The sequence below is a fragment of the Trachypithecus francoisi genome, unplaced genomic scaffold (assembly GCF_009764315.1).
Source record: "Trachypithecus francoisi isolate TF-2019V2 unplaced genomic scaffold, Tfra_2.0 Lachesis_group16, whole genome shotgun sequence".
Taxonomy (NCBI): Eukaryota; Metazoa; Chordata; class Mammalia; order Primates; family Cercopithecidae; genus Trachypithecus; species Trachypithecus francoisi.
This window is the reverse complement of record NW_022681461.1, coordinates 47,530,945-47,550,524: the sequence shown is the minus strand read 5'-3', so window position 1 is coordinate 47,550,524 and position 19,580 is coordinate 47,530,945. Positions and strand designations below refer to the sequence as shown.

General features: G+C 36.4%; 1 protein-coding gene across 3 annotated transcripts in view; it reads right to left on the bottom strand.

The window, feature by feature from the left end:
• Positions 1-10,965: 10,965 nt before the first annotated feature.
• CNTLN (centlein) overlaps positions 10,966-19,580 on the bottom strand; it is a 421,157-nt gene continuing 412,542 nt past the window's right edge. For all 3 annotated transcript variants that reach the window (XM_033237412.1, XM_033237414.1, XM_033237413.1), the window contains one exon: positions 10,966-12,327. In XM_033237412.1, coding sequence (XP_033093303.1) covers positions 12,226-12,327 — 102 coding nt within the window. In that variant the 3' untranslated portion in view covers positions 10,966-12,225. The remainder of the gene's footprint in view (positions 12,328-19,580) is intronic.

Genomic DNA, 19,580 nt, shown 5'->3' with positions numbered 1-19,580 from the left:
TACAAAAGAACATGAAGGAACAAGTGGAAAATGTCATAAAGGCACATGGTCCAGAGGAGCTAACTATAACAGTTAACTAGAGTTACGGTCACAATAATTCTGTATGCCAAACAACTACAAAATCTCAGTGGCATGCCATAATAAGCATTAATATTGCTCAGGAGTCTATGGCTTGGCTGACAATCAGCTGATCTAGGCTGGGCTTCCCTTCAAAAACCAGTATACTTGGAATAAAATCTACTTGGCCAAGTATACTGTTATTTGAATAAACTAAACTTTCTATTTTTACTTAGAATACTTATTTTTTTATTAGTAAATATTGATTTATAGTTCTTGTTTTAGGTATTTTTATCTGATTTTGTTAGTTAGCCTATCCTTGCTTCATACTGTCACTTATGGGATCCTTTCATCTTCTATGTGTAGTTACAAGAAAAGTTATTGTCTGTTTTTTGAGGCTACGTAGATGCTAATGATAAAGTCATCTGGTCCTGAAGCCTTTCTAAATGGCAGACCTTTATCCATGTTCTAGTTTCTGTTATGTGTAATAGCTTATTTGACTTTCTACCACTTCTTTTGTTTTGTTTGAGACAGCATCTTGCTCTGTCTCTCAGGCTGGAGGATGGTGATGCAATCTCAGCTCACCGCACCCTCAACCACCCAGGCTCAAGCAATCCTCCTATCTTAGCCTCCCCAGTAGCTGGGACTACAGACATGTGTCATTATGCCCAGTTATTATTATTATTTTTTTACTTATTTGTGGAGATGGGGTCTCACTATGTTGCCCAGGCTGGTCTCAAACTCCTAGGCTCAAGTGATCCTCCCACCTCAGCCTCCCAAAGTACTGGGATTACAGGTGTGAGCCACTGTGCCTGGCTGACTTTCTCCCACTTCTTAAGTGAATATGGGTTATTTATATTTGGTTAGAAAATCATATATTACCTTAAAATTGACCTGTACATATTCTTCTACAATTTTTAAAATGCGTTTTGCATCTTTTCTAATTACTAATGTTGAATGTTTTCACTTTTCTCTTTTATCCTTAACTAGACTTACCAGAGTAATTGTAAAGATCAGCTTTGTTATATCTCTTTTTCAGTTGTTTTTCTTTTAAAATAATTTCACTTTTATGAATTCTTTCCTCCTACTCTATTTAGGTTTGATTTTATTTATTTACTTTTTACTTATTTGTTTTTTAAAGACAGGGTCACATTCTGTTGCCCAGGCTGGAGTGCAGTGGCACAATCACAGCTCACTGCAGCCTTGACCTCCTGGGCTCAATCTATCCTCCCGCTTTAACCTCCTACATAGCTGGGAGTACAGATGCATGCCACCACACCAGGCTAGTTTTTTGTATTTTTTGTACAGAAGGGGTTTCACCATTTTGCTCATGCTGGTCTTGAACTCCTGGGCTCAAATGAGCTGCCTGCCTCGGCCTCCCAAAGTGCTGGGATTACATGCGTGAGCCACTGCGCCCAGCATGATTTTTTCTATTTCTTAAGTTGTATATTTAGTTTTTTTCATCTCATTTTTACATGAACACTTTTGGAGCTATTAATTCTCTTTTAAATACAGCTTTAGCTATGTCCCATAGGTTTTTTGATTAAAAAGTATTCTCATTTTCAATATTTTCTAGATGATTTGCCATTTCCATCCTATTTATCTTTGCCTCACAGATGGTTTAGAAGAGTCAAAATTGTTATTAAGTTAAACGTATTTTCCTTTTATTTTTCTTTTAATTTATGTTCATGGGAACATATTCAACCAGTATAAAATGATAGACTATAAAAGTCCTGTGTGTCTCCTAGCACAGAGCTCCCAGTCCTCTCTCCAGAGGTAACTAATCTTATCAGATTCTGGTATTTCTTTTAAGGAGTAAGAATATGCTGTGAAAATACATGTTTTGAAAAGTATTCTTTTTTTGAACTCTCTTCTTTTCTTAATTATAGTTTCGGGGGGTACCTGTGCAAGTTTGTTACATGGGTGGGTGTATTACATAACGCTGGGGTTTGCTCTTCTAGTGAACATAGTATGCAACAGGCAGTTTCTCCAACACTTGTCCCTTTACTCCCTCCCCTATTTCGTAGTCCTCAGTGACGACTGTGTCCATCTTTATGTCCATGTGGACCGTTGTTTAGCTTCCACTATTAAGTGAGAACATGTGGTATTTGATTTTCTGTTCCTGCAGTAATTCACTCAGGATAATGGCCTCCAACTGCATCCATGTTGCTGCAAAGGAAATGATGTCATTCTTTTTTATGAAAAGTACTTTTTAGCTTCAGTTTAAATTGTTAAAAGGCCTCCTAAGGCCACTGATATGGTATAGTAGATTTCAGGGATCCAGGGCTTATTCTACTTTGGCTTCGAATCTCTAATGCTTTATACTGCCTGCTTCCTGCTTTCAACATTGTTTCTACAGTTCAAATCTGAGAAAGGTCCATAGAATGGACTCAGTTGGCCTTTTAAATTTGTAGATTTCTGAAGTTGGTTTTATTTCATTTCCTGTGGAAGAATAATTGTGCTGTCCTGACCTCTTGATCTCAAGTCTAGAAATGGTATTAAATACCTCCGTAATTTCACCTGTTGAGCATCTTTATGTGACAGACCTCACTCTAGGCAGGGTTCTTTTATGTATATCCTATGGTGGCACCAAGAGGTAGTTGCAATTTTGCAACCCATAAGCTCCATCTGTCTTCCTCCCGTAAACCTTCACAAATAAATATTTATTCTAAGTCCACTCTATGCTCACCTTGCAGACAGCTTCAAGGCAATTTCTCAAGTAGCCTCCCCTTTATCTAGAGCACCAAACCTAAACACCTGCTGTGGTGGACAGCTCAGGAAATGGCTCCCACCACCTGTTATTCACACTCGTGTGTGAGTGTGTGTGTGTGTGTGTGAGAGAGAGAGAGAGATAAAGCAAGTTGCCATATTGAAGGGACTCATGTGGCAAAGGACTGAGGACAGACTCCAGCCAATAGCTAGCAAGAAAGCCCTAAGTCCAACTGAGAGCAACTGAACTGTGTGGAACTGAATCCTGCCAACAGCCATACGGAAGAGCTAGGAAGTGAATCCTTCTGAGTCAAGACTTGCAATGACTGCAGCCTTGTGAGAGCTACAGTGTCAGAGGACCCAGATTCTTGACCCACAGAAACTAGCCCAAATAAATGTTGTTTTAAGCCACTATGTTTTAGAGAAATTCATTATGAGCAATAGATCATGACACCTGCTTTTTCAAAGTTCCTTGTGAAATCCAAGATGATTGCTGGGAGGTGTTTTTCCAGGTAATAGTTCTGGAGAAGAGTTATATATGTCCCTTCCACTTCCAGTCAACCTGTCCTCATCATCCCATGCTTTCTAAAAAGACCACATAAGCAGGTTTTGGAGATAGAAAAACAAAAAAATGATGACAAAACGTTGGGTTGAGAATGGTGGAGCTGGAATAGAACTTAAAAAGAAAAATATCTCTACCACACACCCATTAGAAGTGTTAAAACTAAAAATATTAACAGTACCAAGTCCTGGAAAGGATGCAGACCAACTTCATCCCTCAGACATGGTTGGTGGGGCTGTAAAGTGTTATAGCCATCCTAGAAAACATTTTTACAGTTTCTTATAAATTTAAACACACACTTACTATATGACCCAGCAATCATATTTGTGGGTATTTCCTCTAGAGAAGTGAAAACTTATGTTCATCGAAAACCTGTACTTGAATATTCATGATAACTTTATATGCAATAGCCAACACTTGGTGTATTAGGGTTCTCTAGGAAAACAGAACCAATATGGGGAGAGAGATTTATTTTGAGGAATTTGCTCATGGAATTATGGAGCCTAGCAAGTCCAAAATCTGCAGAGTGGGCAGGCAGGCTGGAGACCCAGAAAGAGCCAGTGTTGTAATTCAAGTCCAAAGGCAAACTGCTAGCAGATTTCTCTCTTGCTTGGGGGAGGGTAGTCTTTTTGTTGTACTCAGCTAACTGAATGAGGCCCACCCCACATTATGGAGGGCAATCTGCTTCACTGAAAGTCCACTGATTTAAATGTTAATCTCATCCAAAAACATGCTCACAGAAACATCCAGAATGTCTGACCACATATCTGAGCACCACGACCCAATCAGGTTGACACATAAAAGTCATGATTAAGTCCACTCTTGTCAACTGAACACACATGCACAAACATATTCATTTCAAAATATGGAGGAAATACTCAGATAATTGCATTTCTCATTTATGTAATTGGTCATGTGGTCACCATGGTCATATGGTCACTGTGGTTATGTGGTATTTCTAACTACTTTCTTCAACTACTTATTCCCTAATCCCTTTGCCCTCATCAAACCCTCAGTTGGTTGTAGTTCTTTTCTTGGTGGGCAACCCAAACCTTCAATCCTGGAGGGTCTGGGCCATTAGCAGTCCTGAATGAATTGAGTTGTGGTAGTTTTTCATTGACTTTAACCACACGGCATAGTAATACTAAGAGATACCATAAAGGATCACCTGTATTCCAGATATATTCTTTCGTACCTGCATTGTAGAGTAGTAGTCCAGTTTCCCCTGGGTAGTCAGGATCAATCATCCTAGCCGGTAATGTAACCCTCTTCTTTGTTGCTTTGGAAGCATGAGCAGGCCAAAGCAGCCAGGCAGCAGTCTTAATTTCCAGTTCAATGAAATCATTGTTGTGTCTCCCAGTGGAAGCATCTCTCTCTTTGGAACTAAGAACTCTAGGATAGGAAAGCATAAGGTCACAAGAACAGGAAGCAAACATTTTGCTAATAGGTCACTAGGGATAAAGATGAGTGGTGCCACTCCCAGTTCCATCCCCTGATTTCTGGATCTATGAACCCTGGCTATGGGAGAAATGGCACCATATATTAGACACTGATTCCCAGTGTACACAGCCTTTTAAGGGAACTTTGCCCTATCTTGCAAAGTTTTACTTCCTAGCTGGCACTGTAATAGTCTTCAAAAGGCCATTCCACTATTCTATCAAACCAGCTGATTTAGGATGGTGAGGATCATGAATTTCATGAGCACAGGCCCATTGCCACACTTTATTTGTGTGAAGTTACTTCCTTGATCACAAACAATGCTGTGTGCAATGCCATGGTAGTGGATAAGGCATTCTGTAAGTCCACAGATGGTAGTTTTGGCAGAAGCATTTTGCACACATAAGGCAAATCCACATTCAGAGTAAGTGTCTATTCTAGTAAGAATAAAACGTGGCCCCTTCCATGATGGCAGTGGTCCAATGTAATCAACATGCCACCAGGTAGTTGGCTGATCACCCCTAGGAAATGGTGCCATATCAAGGGCTGAGAGTTGGTCTGTGCTGTTGAAAGATTGGGCACTCAGTAGTGGCCATAGCCAGGTCAGACTTGGTGAGTTGAAAATTCATTTCTGAGCACATGCCACAACTTCTATCCCTGCCACCATGGCCACTTTGCTCAGGAGTCCATTGGGCAAAGACAGGGGTGGTTGGAGAAAGAAGCTGACGGGCATCTACAGAACAGGTTATCCTATCCTATCAATTTGATTATTAAAATCCTCCTCGTTGAGGTCACCCTTTGGTGAGCATGACATGGAATGTAAATATCTTCCCATTATTTGCCCATTCAGAGAGGTCCATCCATAGACCTCTTCTCCAGATTTCCTTGTAACCAATTTTTCAATCATATTCTTTCCCAGTTCCTGACCATCAAGAGTGGTGTGTAATTGCACATGTCCTTTGACAGGTAAATGAATAAACCAATTGTGGTATATCCATATAATGAGATGCTACTCAACAATTAAAAATAAGTGGGCTATTGATATATATAATGATTTAGATGGATTTCAAGGACATTATGCTCTGTGAAAGGAGCCAATGTCAAAAGGCTATATATTTCATAATTCCATTTATAAAACATTCTCAGTGACAAAATTATAGTCATGATGAACAGATCAGTGGCTGCCAGGGATTAGAGTTAAAGGGAGGATGTGAGTACTAAGGGGTAACATGAGGAATATTCTTTGTGCTGATGGAACAGTTCTGAATCTCAATTGTGGTAATGTTTGTATAATCTATACATGTGACAAAATGTCCTAAAAATACTCCAACAAAGTGAATGTAAAAACTTAAATCCATCTATGGTCTATATTTGAGTTAAAAATATTGTACCAATGGCATCTTCATGGTTTGGACAGTGTACTGTGGTTATGTAAGATGTTACCATTCAGGAAATCTGAGTGAAGCATATTCAAAAACTCTGCTTACTACTTTTGCAACTTCTTGTGAATATTAAATTATTTTGAAATAAAACATTATATAAAAATACAGAAAAATCTGGAAAATAAAAATGTCTTGACTGTGCTTTTCTTTTTCTGGCTTGGGTCCATCACTGAATTCATGAAGAAAGTGTTATGATTAGTGCACTAAGGAAGAACAGAGAGGGTTGTATGTGAAAACAATTCTGATCTACAGGGTGCAGCATGAACCCAGGGAAGTCTCTAATACTTCTTTCTGGGTGACTGTGAAGCCTTTGTGCTAGGGTCAGCATTAACAAAGAGCGACATTTTCTCTATCACAAAATGTCAGAGTACAGAAGGCAGGGGTACCACCTTCTTTTAAATTATCCCTAATGATCATTTCCTAGGTGAAAGGAAAGTTGAATGTGGCAAAAAGTGTTGGAAGGAGCTGACGTCAAAAGTGTGGTTTTGTAGACTGTGTGTTGAAGAAAGAAGGAAATGAGGATTGGACTATGTGCAAAAGTGTTTGTAGTGTCTACCATTCCTTGGTGAGCAGAAAAAAAAATTAATCAAATATGTCTGTGTATTTAAAAATTAAAAGGTAACTCAAGAGGCTTTTTAAAACAAATCACCTTTTCGATGAAAGCTTTCATGTCACAGGCAGCAAAAAAGTCATTTTTATCCCATTATATTAAGCCACTTATATAAATTTGTGTTAATACCAAAGGCAGTTACATGCATGGGAATGTAGGAATTAAAAATAGCAATTCTTCGAACTAAAAACAGAATTACTATTTGACCCAGCAACCCAATTAGTAGTTATATATGCAAAGGAAAGAAAATCATTCTATTAAAATGATACTTGCGTTTGTATGTTCACTGCAGCATTCTTCACAATAGCAAAGACATGGAATCAACCCCACTGCCTATCAATGGTGGACTGGATAAAGAAAATGTGGAAGATATATACACCATGGAATACTATGTAGCCTTAAAAAAGAGCAAAAGCATCTTCTGTGCAACAGTGGGAATGGAGCTGGAAGTCATTGTGCTAAGCAAATTAATACAGAAACAGAAAACAAAATACCTCAAGTTCTCATTTAAAAATGGGAGATAAACATTGGGTACACACAAACACAAAGATGGAAACAATAAGCACGGGGGATTCCAAAAATGGGGAAAAGGAGGGAGAAAGGGTTGAAAAACTATGTATAAGGTACTGTTTGCTACTTGGGTGATGAGATTATTAGAAACTCAAAGTTCAGAATCATGCAATATATTCATTTAGCTAACCTACACACGTACCCCCTGAATCTAAAATAAAATAAAGACAGGATTTTGAATGTTCTTCCCACAAATAAGTAATAAATGTTTGAGGTGACAAATATGATAATTACCCTGATTTAATTATTACCCAAGGTACACATGCATTGAAACATTCTATTTTACCCCATACACATGTAAAATTATGTATCAATTAAAAATTTTTTAAAGAGAAAAAAATAGCAACGCTTCTGCCCATGTATCTCATGAACTCTTCTGAACATAGGCCAATAAATGGCTCTCTCAAATGTTTTCTGGTACATTTTGTTTGGTTTCACAGTTATTTGAGATTATTAAGTAAGCCTTTCTCATTGTGGCTACAAATTTATTACAGTAACTTTCACTTTCCACCCTCTAAATCCAAGGGTCATTTGTGCCACTGGGAAGAATCCTGCATAAGTTGGAGAAGAAATTAAAACAGGCAAAACTTTCAATAGATGAGTAAGGGCTATTGTTGAAGAGTGAAATTCACTTTTTCCGCTGTCCCATATTCTGAAACACATGACAGCTTTCACTCATAGCACCCATAGCCCTAAGCTTATTTCATAATCTCCCAGGATATAAATGTTACCCACAGAGGATTGTTTTGTTGTTGTCTTTACTGTTGAGTTTTGAGAATTGTTTATTTTAGATATGAATCCTTTGTCAGTTATGTGATTTGCAAATGATTTTCCCCATTCTGTAGCTTGTCTATTCCCAGGGCAAAAGTTTTTAATTTTGATGAACTAAAACTTACCAATTTTTCTTTTTTGCATCACACTTCTGGTGTCACGGCTGGAAATTCTTCACCAAATCTGAGGTCCTGAAGACTTTCTCTCATGTTCTATTCTACATTTTACATTTAAATGTTGACCCATTTTGATGTAATTTTGTCTGAATATGTGATGTGTGAGATTTAGGTCAAGATTTTTTTTCTTTAACCCAAGATGCCCAACTACTTCAGGACCATTTGTCAAAAAGGCAATTATGCCTCTATTGAATTGCTTTTGAACCTTTGTCTCAAATCAGTTGGACATATCTGCTTTGGTGTATTTCTTGGTTCCCTGTTCTGTTCCATTGATTTATTTGTCCAGCCTTCTGCCTCCCAGCACCACACACTCCTGATTAGTGTAACTATTTAATACATCTTGAAACTGAGTAAAGTGACGTCTCCACTATTATGCTTTTTTTTTTTTCTATTCTAGTTTCTCTGAGTTCCCATATACATTTTAGAAAATTTTTCTCTATTTCCTAAATCTCTTGCTGTGATGTTGATAGGAATTGTGTTAAATCTCTATAAAAATTTGCAGACAGCTGGCATCTTTAACATAAGTATCCTAACTCATGCTCTCACTATGTCTCCTAATTTATTAGATCTTGTTGATTTCTTTCACTAGTGTTTTATAATTTTCATCTACAAGTACTATGCACGTTTTGTCAGGTTTTTTACCTAAGTATTTCTCTTTTTCAGGAAATCATAAATTGTACTGTATTTTTAATTTCTGTTTCCACATTTTTTTTACTAGTTTACTGGAGTATAGAAACACAATTTTTCTATGTTGATTTTGTATCTTGAGATTTTGCTGAACTCATTAGTTCTGTAAAGTTTTTGTTTTCGTTGTGTTTTGAGTAGTTTTCTTTTTCCTTTCCAATCTGGATGCCTTTTATTTCCGTTTCTTGCCTTACTAGGCTGGCTAGAATTTCCCACATCATGTTGAGTGAAAGTGGTGAGAGTTGAAATCTTTGCCTTGTTCCTGATTATAGGTGGAAGTGTTTGGTCTTCATCATTACGTACAATGTTAGCTGTAGGCTTTTAAAAGATGGTTTTATCAAATTGAGAAGTCCCTATTTCTAGTTTTCTGAGTTGTTTTTTTTTTTTTTTTTTTTTTTTGAGACGGAGTCTCACTCTGTCGCCCAAGCTGGAGTGCAGTGGCGCGATCTCGGTTCACTGCAAGCTCCGTCTCTTGGATTCACGCCATTCTCCTGCCTCAGCCTCCCAAGTAGCTGGAACTACAGGCGCCCGCCACCGCGCCAGGCTAATTTTTTGTATTTCTAGTAGAGATTGGGTTTCACCATGTTAGCCAAGACGGCCTCAATCTTCTTACCTCATGATCCGCCCACTTAGGCCTCCCAAAGTGCTGGGATTACAGGCGTGAGTCACCGTGCCCGGCTCTGAGTTTTTTTTAAATAAATGAGTGCCAATTTTTGTCACATGCTTTTTCTATATCAAATTTTATGATCTCATGTTATTTTTAGCCTGTTAATATGGTGGTTTACACTGATTGATTTCTGAATATTGAACCAGCCCTGATTGTGTAGCTTTTGATCAATATCCCTCATGAACATAGATGTAAAACTTCTAAACAGATTTTTGGCAACTTCTATTTGTTTTCTATTTTTGCAGTCACAAAGTACCACAAACTTAGTGGCTTAAATTGGATAAAATGTATTATCTTACATTTCTGGATGTCCGAAATCAGTTTCACTGGGGTAAAGTCAAGGTGCTGACAGGACTGAGCTTTTTCCAAGGTTATAGGAAGAACCTGTTTCCTTGCCTTTTCTGGTCTCCAAGGGCCATCCACATTCTTTGGCTTATAGCCCTTCCTCCATATTTTAAGTCAGTAGTGTAGCATCTTCAAATTTCTCTTTCTACCTCTCTGGTAGAATTACTCTCTCTCTGACTCTTCCTGCCTCCCTCTCATAAGAACACTTGCAGTTTCATCAGGCTCACATCGGTAATCCAAGATAATCTTCCCACTCAAGATCCTTGACTTAATCATATTTGCAAATTTCCTTTTGACATATAAGGTAACACATTTACAGGTTTCAGGCATTAAGGAGTGAACATCTTTAGGGGCCATTTCTCATTCTACCACATTTTCCTTTTTTTGTACACCGTCTTTGTTTAGTCTTGGTATCAAGGTCATACTATGCAGTCTCATTTTTATCTTTGTAACAAAATTTTGCTGTAATAAAGTATTACATTTTAAGTTTTGTAATTTTTTATTACTCGTGCTTTCCTGTGAGTTGGGAATATTGTGATGAATGTTTCGTATGGTAATGTTTTAATTGCATCCTTCGGGCATATAGTGTCATCACATAATAAACACAATGCTTCGCCATCTAATTCAATAACAAAATCCGCACTTCATTGTGCCTTAAGTGTGTGACATTTGATGGTCATTTCTTTTTTCTTTTCTTGTTTTGACATGAAAAGTATGTGCTGGTTTTTTTGTTTGTTTGTTTGTTTTAAATTACAGTAAGGCAGTATTTGTGTCACCTAAAATTCTGTCAAGTTGTAACTGTGTCATTGTGATTTGTAGTATTCCAAGCAGTAGTGCAAAGTTATGAGAGAAGCACAGTCTCTTCCGTAACTACTCAGCTACACTCATGTAGTGTGAAAGCAGCCATAAGTAATACAGAAATGAATGAGTACCACTGTGTTCCAATAAAACTTTATTGAAGGACACCAAAATTTGAATTTTATATAATTTTCACATGCTACAAAATATTATTCTCCTTTTGATTTTTTTAAAACCATTTAATAAGGCAAAAATCATTCTTAGCTTGTGGGCCATACAAAACAGGTAGCAGGCCAGATTCGCCCTGCAGGCTATAATCTGCCAACCCTTGCTTTAATCTCATGGGACCCACATACTAAATAGGGGAAAAAAGAAAATGAACAAGAAAACAAATACATGAACAGATAGATAATTTTGTGCTATGAGGAAATAAAATAGTAAGCTGGTCAGAGAATGTGTCTCTGAGGGACCGGGGAAGCTGGACCTGAATGATGAGAAGGAGCCAGCCATGAGGAAAGTTAAGTGCAGAGTATTCTAGAAAGAGAAAAGACCAAGGGCAAATGTGAGAGGCAGGCACCAGTCTGGTGAATTAGAGGAACCGAAAAGGGTATGGCAGGAACACGGTGAAGAGGTGAAATGAGGTGGGAATGTTCAGGAATCTAAGCAAGAATGACATCATAGTTAAGAATGTAACTTTAATTAGTTGACCACAGTAGTAGTTCTGTTAATTAGAGCCTAATTTTATACACTGGGTTTGTGGTCCCCTGTGAATTTATATGACTACACAACATATACTATTGTGAATTTAAGAGAAGAAAATGTTTTTATTTTTGCCAAATAGTTGCACAAATACACAGTATCTCCTACATAAACCAGCACATCAATGAGAATAGATTCAATTGGACCACACAATTTATTCCAATAAATGCTCAAGTTATGATGCTTCATTTTATATTTGCTCGTAATACAAATCTGTTGCTCCCTGGACCTTATGGCCATCTATAGCAGTTTTATGTAAAAAATCTAGTTTTTTTATGAAACTTAAAACATTAAATCCTTAGTTGATACTTTTTCTTCTTATGCTCAGACCAATTTGTGTGCCAAGCCTGTTCAGTTTCTTTTAATGCACTAGAAGGAAAATCATTTTTAAGTTTGCATTGATTTGTGGCAATATTTGTATTCAACAATCAAATGCTACACTATTTCCTTTTAAATGGCTATGCACTTAATTAGTTTCACTTGTTCAGCAATTAATTATTTTCAGAGACTTCTTATTTTTGTATTGAACCTGACTATTGATAGTTGGAGCAGATACTGTATCAGGATTGCAATGCATATATTCCAATCACACCACATAAAAAGTTTTCACATTTGCAATAAAGCTCTCCATTTTAATATCATCTAATATCTTTCATAATTGTGAAATATCCTTCAACTAGTTTCTTTTTTTCATTTATTTTTTCCAGTACTGCTTCTAGTAAATATGAGGCAAAAGGAAGCTGTAAAAGAAACACAAAACAATTATTAAAACTCTATATTTTCTTCAGTTCAAAAACATACTAAATATCATTAAACCATTAGAAGTTAGAGGTCTGCAACTTTGCAGCCATAATGGTACCCTACTGGATCTCTTTTCTACTGATCTTGCTGGTTAGTGTGGGTAATTTTGTCTTTTCTAATAAAAATGATAAAAGAGCAGAAGTAAAATGAAAAAAGATAAACGCCTTATTGAACAATTCATGGTTTACTGACCATGTTAATGATGTAATCTGCAATACAAGCAGCTAAGCCATTTATCTTCAATCAGCTGATCAATAGCAGGTTACAGTCATCTCTAGGGCACACAGGCCCATAGAAGTAGTACTGTATGTTCATCACTCATAAAAGAATGAGAGAGAACCATCAATTCACATATCTGTGTTAGAGCCGAACATCTTATGAATTGTAGAGTAAAAACTTCAGAGGAAAAAATGGCAAAAGTATACCCATTGATTAAGTTGTTATAGAAAAGTTGTTTGGCATATCAAAGTGTAATACACATGTTGCAAACTGCTGAGTTTATGAAATGTAGACTACATTTTTAAATTTCATAATTTATATTACTTTTCTGGTCAAGTTTTATAGTTCCCTCTGCTTCACTGAGTTGCCTGTAGAACTCCAACTCACCTAATACAGTTATAGTTATTGGTGGTAAGTAAAAGACAATCTGAAATGCAGCCCCAGTTACTTCTGAATCCTAGAAATTTCTCTTGTCCTTATTCTCAGCTACCTAGCCTCACATAAGAGGTCTGTCATAATTAAGAAGCTTGTTAAGTCATTTCTTGGACTTGTCCTTTAGATCAACCAGGGATAGACTACTTCTGTTTCCCTGAATATATTAATGGGAATGCTTAGCATGCCCAGCCTCCTTCCCTGCAGGGCAGTAGCATCAGGCCCATTTTTGTGCTAGGATGGACGACTGACAGCATCACTGTCGGCATCTGACCCAGGATGGCCTGACGGCCTTTGTCTGGGTCCTCAGCTATGCTCCCCTAAGGTGTCTATAATTAAACCAGTCAGAATGGCTCTTTGCTAAATTTGGACTGGTGAAAAGAGAAAAGACTGGCTGTGATAGTAGAACTAAAGAGCAGACAGGCACAAACAAATAGACCACATCAGCCATTAAGGAGAAATAGAGACCACAGCTCATCCAGAAAACTGCCTCAGGCCCAAAGAACATTCTAGTCTAGTCCCTTCTTATGTTTATAGTAATCTGCCTACTCCTTAAGGTAGCCTGAGTCTGTGTCTGTTCCCCAGAAACACAGGAGCTTCACATATTTGTCTTACTTGAAACTTACCACTAAAGAAAGTATAAGATACCAAAAGAGCACAATTCTTCAGTTTTAAGATACAGATTAATAGAAGACATACACATTGACTTTACAACAGCTTTTCTAGGGGGAAAAATCTACATCAAACACACACATATTGCATACGCATCCCAATTTCAGGAAAGTAAAGAAGTGGGAAAAGAATATCTTAGAAATAAGAAAAAAGAATATGATCAGCTCTCTTCTGGAGGATAATGATAAAAGCAGTACGTTTTAATTTTGACACATTGCTCTTCTTGGATGTAAAAAAGAGTTACATTGGACAAAGATGCCAGTTTTACAAATAAAAATTTAAACCTTGAGAGCATTAATATTAGGTGTGAAAGAAATGCACAAAAAAATGACAAGACTACTTGTCATTTGTTGTTACTGGGCAACTTTCATTTAAATGATGTCACTCAGTACTACATGCATTCCTATCTAAAAGGAAGATACAAGATGGTGGTAATTTCCCATCCCTTACTGGTAGAAACAAGGCAGAAGTAAGTGTTTCATTTTCTAAAATTGTTCTCTAATCAAATAAATTTGGGAAACAAACCAAACTTCTAAACAGTTTCTTTAGTTCAGGACCTGTTCAGAGTGGTTAAGAGGCTAACAGGCACTGTGTTTCTCCAAGAGGGCAATATAATATCCTATTTCTAAATTCATTTGTCCATCCTTTTCTTATGGTCTCTTTATCAGGCTGAAATACTGGTCCATGAAACACAGTTTGGGGAACATGCTGGTTATATCATTTCCTATGTAATAATGTCATAGACCTTTCACCAGTCCACAATGTGTTGGCATTAATCATATTGTTTGCAAATTTTGTTTTCAAGTTTAAATCTTAATCTACTCTTACTATCTTGAGAGCTGAACAATTTTAAACATGGACATTACCTTTAAAAAGTCAAGCTCAAACAACTCTTCCAGAAAGCCTCCAATGTGGAATAGGAAGTCCATTTACGAATTTATTACCAACTCCCTTTATTCGCTTGCTCTGGCTTCCAATAAAACTAAAAGCCTCAAAGTTAAACACAACTGTATGCCAATCCTGTTTTATTGGATTATAAGCTTCCTTTAAGCTTTTTATAGAGGCTAACACATTTTGGATTTCAAAAAGAAGTCAAACCTTAAATCAAAATGCATAGTATGTGTACAACTACCGCCCTTGCGGGAACCTATCTGTCTATAATAGTTCAGAAGAATCATATTATTTGTCATTACATAATTTTAGACAAAATTTCATATATCTTACCAGTGTGAGATTTAAAATTTTTATTTGAATTCAATTTTTCTATTTTTCCTTTCTATGATCCAATTGAAAATATTTTCCTCTAAACCCAGTGTTCACTCTATTTGCTGTTTATACTTTATGGTTTATTGTTAACTGTAAATTTGGCTTTCACAGAGGTCTTTCAAAAATTATTTTTTAAATACATAAGGCTCAGTCATAATTAAGTTAATTTTATAACAGAAAATCTGATAAAATAGTTAATAATTGAAACAAATTTAGAGGAAGACTAAGAAAAAGTCAGAACTACAAAACATTTCATAAAATATACTTACTGTTTTCAAATAAATACAACAATTTAAAGTAACTGTCAATTTAAAAAATTTAAGTAGCTGTCCCTGCCTGCTTTACAAATAGTTCTTGCTTTATGGAACAGATTCAATATGTAATCAAATAATGAATGCACTAACAACTTTGGTTTTAAAAATAACCTCTCTCACCAAGTTTATACTATTCATTTATTTAGCAAACATTTTTCACAGATTGTACACAAAACAATTCTGCTTAGTCTAGAATGAATTACCAAAAGATTTTGTTTATAAAAATGGCTAATAGTGGAATTTTCAAGTTAACTGGCTATTTTGGTTAATTGAGAGTTATTACTTATATCATGCTAATTCTCAAACATCATAAATTATAGTGAACTGGAAAGTCAGATGGAACATAATTTAATCTTCAGTGATTCAAGAAAGCTCTTCAAAATCTTACAGTACCACGTGAACATCAATTCTCAGCATGTAGCTCTAGGCTGCTTAGAGTTAGGACTGAAACTGTACTTAAAATACAACATGCCTTGGAAAGCACTTTAAAAATTCACATGGTCTGTTTATTTGTTTGCCATATTTTTTAAGTGCAAAATGTTTTAAAAACACTAAGAACAAGAGACCCAAACCTTCTTCTACTTTGAAGTCCAGATTAAATGCATATTTGTTTCATACAAGGAGTTTACAATTAATTATATTATCTTTATATGCATTCTAGAATGGGCTATGTCTCCCTTAGAAATCTCTGAGGGACAGACAGGCATGGCTGCCTTTTTACTAATAGGATTTTAGAGTTGGATAGAAGTGGCAATCTGACTGACCACAGCAAAGATCTTCTTGCACCCTATCAAATACATCTGAAACAACAAACCAACATTATGCTGCTGTGGGTTTCATCTCAGATGGTATTTGCCAGGGATTACAAAGTCCAGAAAACCTGCATGATTTCTTTTTCTCTCTTGGATAAAAAAGAAGAAATGATACTCCTGGGCGTATCAGTGCAGAGTTACACATGCTTGAACTCTTCAGCATAAAGAGAAAAATGGACAGGTGAAGATTTCATACCGAGTGAAATTTCTTGGCATAGAAATTTAACTGGGATATCTGACAAAGTTTGCCTTAGTATATAGGTAGTCTTAAGGCAGATCTTCCTAGTCATTCTGGCTGTTCCTGCTGCAAAGAGTGATTTCCATTATAGGAGGGATCGCCCCTGATTTCACCCAGATTTTTAGCTTCTCTGACATATAAACACCTACAGAAGTTTACCTTTAGGAACTGGTATGCAACTACCACAATCTTAAATTTATTACTCACACTTACAAATTGTGGCTTCCTTTAGAGGTGACATATAAATGATATAAATGATGACTGCAGATGCTTGAGAACTAAGAAAAATAGCAAAGCTTAAAGTCCATGATTGCTAAACATAAAAATAACTTATTATATCAGCATTAATGGGAATATGCTCTTAATATGAAATTGAAATTCTTTTGTATTGAAAGAAAAATGGAAATAAGGATAACTTTTAATTATAAAGTATACAATTAATAATTTGGCCATTTTTATTCTTGTTTTCTGTTTGAAAACTATGACCAAAAAGATATTTCTTGTAAGATAAAATTTGACTTTTATCTAGAGTCATATTGAAAGTGAAGAATATAAAATTTTATGAATTATATCTGCTCTTAAAATCTGACTTAATGAGACCTTAGTAAGAAAGGATACTGTAGGTTTATTATAAAATTAAAGGTGCAACATCTGGTATATGCATTTATTTACATATATACAAGCACACACACATATCTGACTGGTTAGCATTCACTCTATTATCCTGTAGTTAAAGACTGAACTTGTTAAAATAATCAAGAAGGCCATCAGAGAGAACAATGTATTTATAATTTAAATTTGGCACTGAATTTTGAGTCATGTCTCCTAAATGGTTGTTTCTATTTCTGCTGCATATCCTAATAGATATAAAGACCTCTTGGAGTTCTGCTAAAAATGGACACAGAGAAGACTATGCCTGCTTCTTTCAAACTCTGTTGAAGGCTATAGCTTTTTTCTCTTTAATTTTGAAGCTTACTCTAGAAGTTGTAAGACAGAATGAAGAAAAAAGCCTCAAGGAGTGCTTCCGTAACACTTAAAGCAAATGGGTGATCTACTCTATTTATAAAGTCCTTGGGGTTAGGGAGACGCTTGGTAAGATACTTCAGGATTTAGTAAAATGAACTGCCAGCAAGTTCTTTAGGGCTATGGTAAGTTATGTAAGATAGAAGAGAAATTTAAGTTAGCTATAGACGTTCCTTCAAACCCAGAAGCACCTCTAGGCTATGATTAGGCCTCTTGTCTGGTGCCTGTGTGACACTGTAATTCTCGTCCCCAAAACTTGTCTAGATAGAGATAACCCCTTGTCACTGGTTCCTCAGCAGCTGGGAGGTTTCTTCCCCTCCCTCATTTTCCACTCCTATCAAGTCACTTTTCCCTAACTGATAACCAATATTCTCACAGATCAGAGACTACTGCTGTGCCCTTACCTTTAAGATAATGCTTTGGGCAATGATACCAGCACAAAAAGCTCCCTTGGACATCAGTTTGGACCCCTATGAATTGTGTGGACATTGGTCTTACACAAAGCCTAACACATTACTACTTTACCCTACCTTCTCCAACCCCCTGCAAGACCTTTTTGAAGTCCTAGTTGTCTTCTCACAAAACCAGCACACATAATGACAAATACATGTTAATACTGGTATTCGGACTATCCTAATATGACTGACTTTCTTCTCAAACACCAGAAACTGTGTAGTATATATACTTTAAGGGGATATGTCCATTCCTTATATGCTCCTTCATGACTAGGTGAGATATTCACGCTAGAGATAATGCTTTAAGAGTCTACAGTCCACTATAACAAGGAGTCTGTTTTTATGTAGACATTAAAGAAATAATTTGGGGTCTCAATAGGACTAGGTGTGAATACCAATGTTTATCATATGGATACGAACTCCGAGTTCAGGAAAAGAAAGTGTAACTGATATAAAAAGTATTTAGCAGGTAGACCCTTGTTATTAACTAAATGCTTGTGTTCCCCCAAAATTTTTATGTTGAAATCCTAAACCCCAACGTGATGGTATTAAGAGGTAAGGGCTTTAGGAGGTAATTAGGTCATGAGGATGGAAGCATCCTGAATGGGATTAGTGCCCTTATAAAAAGAGATAGGAGAGCTTACTCTCTCTCTTGCTCTCTCTGCTATGTGAGAATACAATGAGAAGACCACGATCTACAAAACAGAAAGAATGCTCCTACGGCTAATGCCTGATCTTGGACTTCCCAGACCCCAGAAATGTGAAAAATAAATGTTTCCCAGTCTATAGTATTCTGTGATAACAGCCTGAAATGACTAAGAGAACACTTAATAGTACAGATAGGAAAAGTAAAGGGATAGGGAAGGATCGAAAAGAGAACTGAATTATTCAGTCTCTTGTTCATCACTGTGTCACTCAATGTTGATTTAAATATGTCGCTCCAGAATCTGGATGAATGTGAATACTGAATTATACCTTCTCAATGAAAGCACTCAACAAATACAGTTATGCATCACTGAGCAATAGCGATGCATTTTGAGAAATACATTGTTAGGCAATTTTGTCATTGTCCAAACCTAGATGGTATAGCCTGTTACACACCTAGACAATATGCTATGGCCTATTGCTCCTAGGCTAGAAACCTGTGACTGCATGTTACTGCACTAAATACTGTAGGCAAATGTAATACAATCATAATTATTAGTATATCTAAACGTAGGAAAGGCATAGTAAAAATATGGTATAGAAGATTTTATAAAATGGTACCCCTGAATAGGACGCTTACCATGAATGGAGCCTGTGGGACTGGAAGTTGCTCTGGGCGAGTCAGTGAGTGAGTTGTGAGTAAATGTGAAGGCCTAGGACATTACTGTACACTACTGTAGATTTTATAAACCCTGTATACATGGGCTTCACTAAATGTATTAAAAACCTTTTTCTTTCTTCAATAATAAATTAACCTTAGCTTACTGTAACTTTACTTTGTAAGCTTCAATTTTTGACTCTTGTAAGAACACTTAGCTTAAAACACAAATATACCATACAGTTGTACAAAAACATTTTTATATCCTTATTCTGTAAGTATATAAATAGTTACCTATTTTTATATTTTTATTTTTAAAGTTTTAATTAAAGAATAAGACACAAACACACACATTACCCTGGGCCTACATAGGGTCAGGGTCATCACTATCCCTGTCTTCCACCTCTACATCTTGTCCCACTGGAAGGTCTTCAGAGACAATAACACACACGGAGCTG